The 10726-nt window shown below is 40.0% G+C and overlaps 2 protein-coding genes across 4 annotated transcripts in view; both read right to left on the bottom strand.

Annotated features, from left to right (window-relative positions):
• Positions 1-903: 903 nt before the first annotated feature.
• On the bottom strand, positions 904-4452 carry eif4ebp1 (eukaryotic translation initiation factor 4E binding protein 1). 2 transcript variants are annotated; one of them, XM_030738456.1, is made up of 4 exons: positions 4275-4452; positions 3980-4149; positions 1935-2123; positions 904-1520 (listed from the first exon to the last, which is right to left on the bottom strand). In XM_030738456.1, the coding sequence occupies exons 2-4, from the start codon at positions 4113-4115 to the stop codon at positions 1489-1491; spliced, it is 357 nt and encodes a 118-aa protein (XP_030594316.1). In that variant the 5' UTR covers positions 4116-4149; positions 4275-4452; the 3' UTR covers positions 904-1488. The 2 variants fall into 2 exon arrangements, with proteins under 2 accessions (XP_030594316.1, XP_030594315.1); XM_030738455.1 differs by having other exon boundaries at positions 3980-4452.
• A 2336-nt stretch (positions 4453-6788) lies between these two features.
• ank1a (ankyrin 1, erythrocytic a) overlaps positions 6789-10726 on the bottom strand; it is a 94205-nt gene continuing 90267 nt past the window's right edge. For both annotated transcript variants that reach the window (XM_030737233.1, XM_030737231.1), the window contains one exon: positions 6789-10640. The gene's annotated coding sequence lies outside the window, so the exon portion shown is untranslated. The remainder of the gene's footprint in view (positions 10641-10726) is intronic.

Raw genomic sequence — 10726 nt, 5'->3', positions numbered from 1 at the left:
GTGACTTATTGAAATATGTGCAAACCTACATGGAAATACAGTATGTAAGGCAAAAACAGAGTACAATTTTAATTGATTTGAAATTTAATATATTTTGGTATGACCACTTTCATTCTCAAACACAACCTGAACTCTCTGAGGCAGCCTTCTTGTCATTTCTTTAAGTGGTCTTCAGGAATAGCTCTCCAGGTTTCTTGAAGGACATTCAAAGCTCTTCTTCGGATGTCGGCTGCCTTTTGTTCTGTTCTCTGTCAAGATGATCACACGCTGCTTCAGTAATGTTGAGGTCCGGGCTACGTGGAGACACAATGGATAGTGTTCCATTGTGTGTTTTTCTATCCAGGTATGTTTTTACTGCATTGGAAATGTGTTTGGGATCACTGTCATGTTGACAAGTTAGAGCCACCCTGTCTTCACTTTCATCAAAATACAAGAGAAAGTGATTTAGTGAATCACATTCATCTATTCCAGCACATTTGCTTAATAAGCAAATCACTTCACGGTGAAGTGAATCAACAAGGTGCCACTGACAGAAGTGGAATTGTAACTGCTGAGAGGAAGGAAGGAGTTCCTGCCTGATGTGTACAGTTGCATATTGACCTCTCTTTAAACAGCCCACTGACTGAGGTTATCAGCCTGCAGTGAGCTCCGCGTGGAATTCCTCTGATATGACTTTTGCTGAATCAGAGGGACACAGGAGGCGCAACAGGCTGCAAAGCAAGCTGTCGAAGACTTATCACCTTGAAATGTATATTTAACAGGTTAACTGCTGATATAAAGAAATCAAGGCATTCTGTGCTCTCAGATGGCACCATCCAAGAGTTATAAAAAAATATAACCCACTGATCTGACAGAAAGAGACTCACAATCCACGCACACCGAAAACATGACACAGAGAAAAAGTTTGAATGGTGTTTGCTTTAATGTTTTTTTTCCCTCACCTTAAAATTGCGAAAATCAGATTCAAAATGTCATCAACAAATTTGTTTTGCATTCCTTGTGTTACACTTCAGCTGAAGCGCTCGTTTACGAGAACAATACTGGCAGATTACACAACATGTCGAACATTTCAAGACAATCTCTAAAAAGAGGTGTCAGGAAATGCGTTGAAATAAAAGCACATCAAATGAAAACCTTTTTTGGAATGGTTATAAATTCAGAAAATTAGATTTTCATTCTCACAGACTTGTTTTATTACTGAGCAAGGAGGCATTGTTGGTGTTAAGCACTTCTCAGCGTATTTTTGTTTTTTTAACTTGCAGCAACTACTGGAAGGCACACTTTGTTACACATAAACCAGGTTGAAGCCTTGAGGCAGACGGTAAAAATGTAATTACAGATTTGTTCTGGGCAAAAATCCAAATGAGGCTGAAAAAGACGGACTTTAGAAGAAGCTCCTCTGTCCCCGTGGAGTTGATGATAGGGGGGAAAAAAGACGGTTACCCCCCCCTCTCTTCACAGCATCATAACAATATTGTTGAGCTCCGCCTAGATGTCCATTTCAAACTGTGCATCATCACCTTAACAAGAAAAACACAAATTTTTATAACAGAATGCACAAGTCCTTGTGACATTAAGAAAGAAAATGTTGGCAATCACAGATGAAGCAGATGCAGCTGCAGAGGATGTTCATCTTATGTATGTTGCACAGCTAGCAAATGTTGACCTGTTGCGTTTCTTTCTGTACTTGCAACTGGTAAAGCAACTTTTGAACTGAACTGAACTGATGGTCACTGACTGGTAACAACTAAAACTGATTACCCTCCTTGTTCATGTACGGCAGCAATGCAAAAACAAACAGGATGAAGATTTGTGGGTTTCAGTGCTGTAGAGGTTGCATGTGTTTTATATCACAATGCAAAAAAAAAATGGACAGGTGGATGGACTTTAAGTGTTACATCCACCCTGTGATGTGTTTAAAGGTGTAAACATACCAGCATTGCTACTGTCAGGTGCAGTAGTGTTGTTGTTCAGTAGTTCTCCATTTTGGGTGTTCTCACTAGTGCCCTTGGAGGGAGGGCTGGTCACTCCTGGAATTACCGGCAGATGGGCAGGAGGGGTCCTGGCCAACGGAGAACTGCGACAGTCCAGCAGGAACTTGCGGTCGTAGATGATCCTAGTACCTTTTGTGTTTGAAGGTAGGAAAAATGAAGGATGACCATCAGATATGCAGCACTTGCACCGACTGCCTGGCATCAGCTGCTTCAGTCATAACTAACCGCCAGTGGCTCGGCCATCATTCCTCATATTCGTGCATTTTAACTTGACTTGTGTGCTACTCTAGACTTAATTACAATGTAAAAGCAAACTGCCGTCTGTACCTGATCTTCATGCAGTAACTAGGAGGTGGTGTCTGACAGGTAACCAGCACTGGGGCGATGCAGTTACTCATTATTTATCACTTTGTATGTTGCTGCTCTGTTACTGCTGGTATCATGAGCAGTAATGCTTGAGCTGTTGTATATTATATATACTGTTGTACAATTAATCAGTCTGAATGAATACAACAGCGACTCTACGCACACGGCCATCCTCGGCGGTGACCTGGTGATGTCCAAATTTGATAATGAACTGAACAGAAACCAGTTCACCTGATTTACCTGTGACAGATGAATGCTTTATAAACACATTTACAGGTAAACTGTTCTAAATTGCTGCTGCACACATTCACAATATTAGTGCCTTATCTATAAAACATTTCAATAAATGTACACACATAAGGCTTTCATCAGTTAAATGAATCTTTAACTTAATTTATTGCTATTTTGTCTTAGTTGGGAAATGAATTTAACTCAGAAAGTGCAGAGAAGTGAATCAAAAGCCTTGAACCATAACTGCACAAATTGTACAGAAAAAACTTATTTACAGTAATTTTAACATGACATTAATAATTTGTTTATATTTATCATCAACACGTGTACTGAAACTTAGTCCTTTAATACAGTATTATGTACAGTCAATACATACAATTTCAACATTTCATGCAAAATGAACATGTGCCCTTTTAAAGGCGGTATGTTACACATTTGCCTTACAAGCGAAAGATCCCGGGAGAAGACACAAAACCTGGGTGTGGAGGACGGGTGTGTCAGGAAGGGCATCTGGTGTAAAATACCTGCCAAATCAAATATGTGGAACTTCCAGCTGCGATATAATATATTTGTGTTTTACTGTTGTTTATAATCTCCCTGAGGAGAAGTGTGTCCTGGACAACTGAGTGAACACATCACATAAAATAACCATGATAACTTTAACAAATACACACGCACAGTTCATCTATTACTACTCAGCAGTAGTAATATGATATTGGCACTTAAGAAAGGTTTTACCTGTTCAATAATAACTTAGTGCTTTTTTTGTTTGTTTTTACCAGATAGTAGCACTGTAGGAGGCATCAGAAAAATGAAACGAGGCTGGAGTGACACCTTTAACTGTAATTACACAGTTATAGAGTGCTGCCGTGAGAGCATTTTTTTAAAAGAGTACAAATCTGATCTGAGATGTCTAACTTTAACCTTCAGACGATCGTTTTTAAGTTAAACTTCATGTCTGCAGCAGGTTTAAGTAAGCCCTCAGAAGCAGGGACCTCTAGAGGAATTTAAATGCTCTCTACAGTAAACCAAAGGTGGAGCTTATCTTCCGAGGACACTGCAGTGCTGCTGATCGGACCTTTAAACCTTAAACTGCAGCTAAGTTAGAGACAGGGGAACTGAAAACCATAATATCCGAGCGACCCCATTGCCTCAGTGCTTCAGAGCCACTATTTCTTTGCGTTTCCTCTTTTCAAGTAAACACTCACTCGTTAGCCTTAGCAGTTAGCTTAGCAGAGCTATAGCAGACCTCATGGAGTTAGCCTAACCCTCGCAGACACACAATGCGGCTCTAAAGTGGGTACAAGCAGAAGTCACGTCTGTCCGGGAGTAAAAGCAAATCTCCTCGGCACTCATGGATAAATATGATATACAATAACAATGCGTACCGCCGGGGGTCGTGCTGAACAGAGTCCCTCCGGGAGTAGTGGAGTAGTCCTGGGGCATGTGCTCCGCGTCGTTGATCGCCACCCTCCTGATCGACGGGATGGCCTTAGCGGTTGTCTTCTGGCAGTCGGTGGACATCTTCTCCCAACTATAATAAACTAATGCTAGCTAACTAAAGAACATCAAACAAGCAGAAAGTCTTGGTTTTACAAAGCAATAAAGCCACGCCGAGCCGGGACTTCGGGTGTTGCTTTGACTCAACAGAATGACTACTTTCGGATAAATAAAAATAAATACCTCGTTTTCATAAGTGCAAATAGTGGAAGGCTGTACCTAAATTAGTCACATTACAACAAGCACTCACACACACACGAACTAGTGTCCAGGATCTTTGTTTAAAAAGGACCTGAGCACACGTCCCTCTGCTCTCACTCACCCTTTCTACACGCACACAAAACAGCACGGCAGACGGGCTGCAGGGAGAAGGCTCCTCAGGTGCACAAAAATGAGCCAAATCCTCCCTCTGCTGGCAAAGAATGGCTGTGCAGCGGCTCCGCAGTGTTCAAAACTTCACAATCATCTCACTATTGTAATAATAATAGTATAATAATACTTTTTAATGCTGCAAAGCACCCACAATTAAGAGACAATAATCAACAATTAGTACAAGCAGTGATGTACAGTACTGTGCAAGTCTTGAGCCACCACTCATTTCTTCATATTTTCCTCAGAAAATGGGAAATAAGTGCACAGATTTATTGAAACATACATGGAAATACAGTATATAAGGCAAAAAGTACAATTCTAATTAATTTGAAAATCAATATTTGGTGTGACCACCTTTATCCTTCAGCACAGCCTGAACTCTCTTTGGCAGCTTTCTTCTCATTTCTTTAAGTAGTCTTCAGGAATAGTTCTCCAGGCTTCTTGAAGGATATTCAAAGCTCTTCTTAGGTTGCCTTTTGTTCTGCTGTCCATAAAGATGATCACACACTGCTTCAGTATTGTTGAGGTCTGAGTTCTGGGGAGGCCAATCCATGACTGATAGTGTTCCATTGTGTGTTTTTCTATCCAGATATGTTTTTACTGTGTTGGCAGTGTGTTTGGGATCACTGTCATGCTGAAAAATGAAGCTGTTGCCAATCAGACACTTTCTAGATGGCATTGCATGGTGACTCAAAATCTGAAAGTACTTTTTTGCATTAATAATTCCATCAATTTTGTTTTACAACATCTCCAACACCACTGACTGAAATGCAGCCCCAAACCACAACAGAACCTCCACCATGTTTTACAGATGGCTGTAGACACTCACTGTTGTACCTCTCCCCTGACATCTGTGTACATATTGATGACAATTTGAACCAAAAGGTTCAATTGTGCATTCATCACTCCATCAGATCTGTTGCTAATGATTTTCAGTCCTGTTCTTGTGTAATTTGGCATACCTCAGCCTTTTTCTGAAGAATGGCTTTGTGGCAGCCACCCTGCCTCTGAGACTATATTTGATGCGGCTTCAGTGCACCTGCATCAATCAGATCCTGTGTCAGGTCTTTGCAGGATTTGTTCCTATTTCTTAAGGACATGGTATTCAGATACAGTTCCTCTGCGGTAGATATATTGGTTTTTTTTAGACCTGCTACTTCTTTTGTCCTCCACTTGTTCAGTTTCCTCTAAGTTTTAGGGACATACTGCACACCATGCTGAGATATGCCAAATCTTCTGCTAATAGCACATTGGGAATCACTTTGTTTGTGCAAAAATACCATTATATGTCATCAGACTGTGTTATCTTTGGCATTTGTAATTTATTCAACTAAATAAAGGTGAAGAAATTGTGTTTTTGCAAAAGACTGTTACTAACAAAGTGCTTAAAAATCCAGTTTATAATAGGTTCTTCACTAAGTTGTGTGTTACATGTGGACACAACACTGGTTTATCCCTTGAGTTAGGTGCCTTTTTTATGCTTGAATGATTCATCGGTCAGTGTTAAGAGGCTTAACAAACAAAAAAACATTCCTCTGAAAATGGTCAGGTACAAGGACTGGACTGAAAATGAGTGAAAAAGCAGCCAATGTCCAAAGAAAAACTTTGAAAACACTTCAGAAATCCTGGAGAACTATTGCTCAGGAGCACTTTAAAAAGAAAGCTTGTTGGTAGCAAAATATAAAGAACTGAAGGATAGCTCCAACAATCAATTGAACCAATAACATCTTAAACAGTTTTTTCTTTTTAATGAGGAGAGGCGTTAGCTTCTCTGATCTCCTCCAGCAGGCGATTCCACAACTGAGGAACCCGGAGAATGACCTGCCAGAGGATCTCAGGTTGCATTTAAGCAGTAGATGACGAAGTTAAGGAACATCCTCTGCAAGCCTCAAAATGTGATCAAAAATGTCAAAATCAACTCAAAAACAAACAGGTAGATTTGAAAGCATGAAAGATGTGTCCTGTTGGACCTGGTTACTGCGAAGTATATGAAACTGGTAGAACTTTTGATGTGAGGCGAGACGCATGTGTTGCCATAAATGAATGAATGCTTCAAATTCGCTGCAGATTAAACTTCCAAATTTCTTTTAAAGCTTATCTGGAAAAAACAAACAAACAAACAAACAAACAAACAAACAAACAAACAAACAAACAAACAAGGACAACTATGGTCTGTAAACTACCACCAGGTGACTTTCATTTCACATAAAAACACATTTACAGTTTTGGTACACACCTGAAATTCAGTATGCTTATAAAACTGACTTCATGATGATTGTCTTAGATGAAGTGCCACACACAAAATTATACACAATATACACAAAGACATTTCATTTCTTTATTAATTTTGTAAATGTTGAGCTGGTGTACAGAGTAAATTGTCAGTAGATGTTCTCGGATTTGATTGGATTAAAAGGCTTTTACATGTTTTAAATCCATGATTGACTCTCCATAACGATAAAAAAGCAAACAAAAGAAGTTAAAATACCCACAAGAACCCTATTTATCCCCATTTTGCAGGCATTACCCAGAACTCAACAGTCTCTTGGTAGCTACAGCTGTATGATGCTAAAAGTACATCCATAACATAACTAGAATCCCAGTTGACAATTAAGGGTGCATAGCATTCTAAGTAAATATATATATTTTTATATATATTTTCATATATTTCATATATATATATATATATATATAGCCTTTTATGTTAAAAACATTTTCTGTGCATGTGCGCAGTTGCATTCCTTAGTATTGAGTAATATGCTATTGCATTAATAATGTCTTCAATCCACTCTAAAGGAATATACATGTATTCTCTAGTTTTTGCAACAGTTAATATTTTTGCATGAACTTGGTGCATGGCATCATCTCAGTAGTCCCTCAGTGCAGTGCTTTTTTCTGATGTAACCTCTACTCTCTCCCTGTGTGTGTGCACTTGGTTGAACTCTCTTCTGTCCATGTTCAAACCGTCACCACGTGGAAGCCTTAGAATCGGCTCAGTCTCATATTTGGTAAAAGGGCGTTGAAAACATCAGGGGTGGGCTGTGTTGAGGACAAATGCTTGTCATCTTGAAGACTAGCCATCGAAGCCACCAAGCCTCCCCATAACTCGGTCTACCTTCAAAGTCCCTCCCTTTTATTGTCTTTAATCAGGTCCCCTCTGGCTCTAAGCCTGACATCAGCAGGGCATTCATAAATGACCCCCTGCTTCAGAAACCAATCTAAACACATGAGCCCTTAAAGAGGAAATCATATGCCATGACATAAGGGGCACAACTTACACTGCTGTGTAATTTTTATTGACATATGAACTTTATTAAGCTAATAAAACAACAATAATATCTGATGAAGGGATATTTGTTAAAATGTCAAAAAAAAAAAAAACAATTTGAGGCTTCACTCTTTAAAATCTATCACCATGTGTGCGTGTGTGAATAAATGAGAATGAAGTCATATTTATGATATTCAACAGCAGATACTGAGCTGAAACAACAGAGTGAATACCCTATTATCTACTGAAGTACAGAGCCAACACAGATGACTACTTCATAACAAGACTCACAGTATACCAAGACTTTACATTCATCATCTCTGGCTGTGAAGCCGTTACTAAACACTTAGTTATGGGTGCTTATTGCAATATTTTTGTGACTTACATATTTTTCTATAATAAAAGCATTCAATGTCTGATGCAACATTTGAAAGAAATGCATGTAGGTTATTGATATAATGTGAGATGGCACACTTATTGAGGTAAATAAACCTTTAAAAATATGTGATTTAGAAGTACACATATAATCTTTGTCCATTTGCAATATTACTTCCTGTGATATTATCACAACTTTAACATGTCCCAATATCTAGGACTGAATATGTGATATTAAAATCTCTCTCTCTCTCTCACACACACACACACACAGACACACACACACACATGCACACACACACACACACACACACACACACACACACACACACACACACACACACACACACACACACACACACACACACACACACGCGTGTGTGCACACACGTGTGCATGCGCAAAGAACAGGTTTTCTTTCAAGGTGCATATGAATGTTATTAAGGTTTAAAAACTGTCTGAACACACCTACATTCCCAGATGAGTAACAAAAACAAACACCGGGCACTTTGCAGATGGGATGGCTAGTATGAAGTCATACCAATATACTTAAAGTTTTCTTTTCTAGAGAGGCAAAGGGATGAAGTGTGGGACGCTAATGTGCTGACATCATTTCTGAGTAAAGTGAGAAGTAGAGTAAAGCTGAAAGATTAGGAACAACACAAACTATGATCCTAAAATCCTCCCTTCTTTGTCACTCAAACACACTCACACACAAACACTCCTTTCCTTTTGTAAGCAGTTATTGCTTCTTCTTCTGAAGTACAGTTAGGACAGCAAATTGTGACAAGAAGAGGAGCTGAACAAGAGACACGCTTCTGGACGGGTCAGGCTCACAGTTACGGGTCAGTATTACAGTTTCTCATCACAGTGATTGGTGACTGTCTTTGCTACACACTAAAGAACTGCCAAGGAGACAAACATCGAAGCTCAACACGTCCTCGACCCTAAACACGACGCACATCACTTCATCCAGTAAAACTAGTGCTACACGAGTCTGTTTCAGCTACTTTACCCTCATCAAGTGACATCTTCTGGTGGTGGTGAGATGGTCTGTAAGTGCACCTCGTGTGGTGGTGTCATATGCTGCACGATGAGGTCAAACAGACACAGCTACTGTACGAGCTGAAGTTGGATCCCGCCTCCTGCTGAAGGTGGACGAGACTGCTACATCTACTCTGAGAGGCTGACTGCAGAGGCTAGGGGATGAGAGATGGCGGCTGGGTGATAAGGAGAGGTATTGGGATTTTAGTTCAGACAGACATTAACACAAACCTCACGAGGATACAGCACAGTGGGGACCAGAAAAAGGCAGAGGAGTAGGATGGAAGAGTAGGTTAATCTCTTGTGACAATTTTTCACTTGTATATCTCTTTACCTTCCTCTCCACAAGGCAAGCCACTTTGAACAAAGTTTGGCGAGGCAAGTTTCTGCAGCAAACCCGCCTCCCAAAGCTCAAAATCCCCACGGTACAGTAAATGACTGACAGTATGTCTTCATTCTACAGTCTGACATGTCAAAAGCAAACAATGAAAGCCCGTGAAAAATCACAAAGAAACATCCGGACACACGTAAATCCAACGATTTAAAACAGGCAGAGCGACTCGAAGTTTTGTATGATCTTCTACCCACAAAGATCTCAAGATATAGATAATAATATATAGATTCTGACCAAATGTACCAAACAAGAAAAACAGGGAAGAAATTTCTTATGTACCTGAAACAGCAGCATCAGTTGCATCGCATAGGGATCTAATAACAGAAACAACACACGTAACACACAGTCACGTAGAGCATTTTAGTGCATACAATATTATGTACAACACTGATATCCTTGGGTGATAATTGTAGCTTTACTGGACTTAGAGAGCACTTGGCCAGGTTTGAAACTAGTGTGTGGTGCTGGGAGAGTGCGGCATGGAGGAGGGGGAATAACCTGTTGCCTAGAGATGATGTAATTCTGAGTATTTTAGTCTCTCTTTTTCTTGAGTTAAACTCTTCACCATTGGGTTAGAAAATGGGCTAGTGGTAGCCTACGTTGCATGCCTGTCCCATTAAGCAGTGTTGCCTCCCCATCCCGCCCCACCCTTTAACCCGCCCCCGCATTCCCTCAGTATTTGTAGTTAAAGACAGGCCATGCGGCAGCAGTCACTCATGCTGATACAGATAACAGGAAGCACGTTTTGGTTGCTAGTTTCTTTCTCTTTTTTTGAGTTGTTGTTTTTTTTTGTCCATGTTTGTTTTTTGTTTTATAAGAAATCATGCTTTTAGCCTACTAGTAGATTTTTTTCCCCCCACCATTTCTTTAAAAAAAAAAAAAAGGTAATAAAAACTACAAGAAAATCTGTATCCTTTTTCTTCTGGTGCGTGCCAATAGTCGCCATAGCCACTGTGGTTGTCATTGAGTTGGTGTCTGTTGCTGTTCATTTCCATCTGTTTCCCTTTTGATGTGTGGTCGTCTTCCTTTCAGCTGCTGCTGGTCATGTGTTCATGTAGGATGGTTTTGGTGAAGGGGTTGAATCCTGCGGAGAACTCTGTGGAGAGAGAGAATTGCACTGATTAACAAGCCTCTCATTCGTCTTACGCAAAACAGGTGGCATGCAGAAAGCAACGAGTCAGT

The sequence above is a fragment of the Archocentrus centrarchus genome, chromosome 9 (assembly GCF_007364275.1).
Source record: "Archocentrus centrarchus isolate MPI-CPG fArcCen1 chromosome 9, fArcCen1, whole genome shotgun sequence".
NCBI classification, from domain to species: Eukaryota; Metazoa; Chordata; class Actinopteri; order Cichliformes; family Cichlidae; genus Archocentrus; species Archocentrus centrarchus.
This window is presented reverse-complemented; position numbering and strand designations above follow the sequence as displayed.

Bases quoted from the DNA above. Each gene is read 5' to 3' on its own strand.
- eif4ebp1 (XM_030738455.1), bottom strand. From the start codon at position 4,115: ATGTCCACCGACTGCCAGAAGACAACCGCTAAGGCCATCCCGTCGATC. The intron at 2,124-3,979 runs GTACGCATTGTT...CAAACACAAAAG, and splicing joins GTTCAGCACGACCCCCGGCG to GTACTAGGATCATCTACGAC. The intron at 1,521-1,934 runs GTATGTTTACAC...TTTCTTGTTAAG, and splicing joins ACCTGACAGTAGCAATGCTG to GTGATGATGCACAGTTTGAA.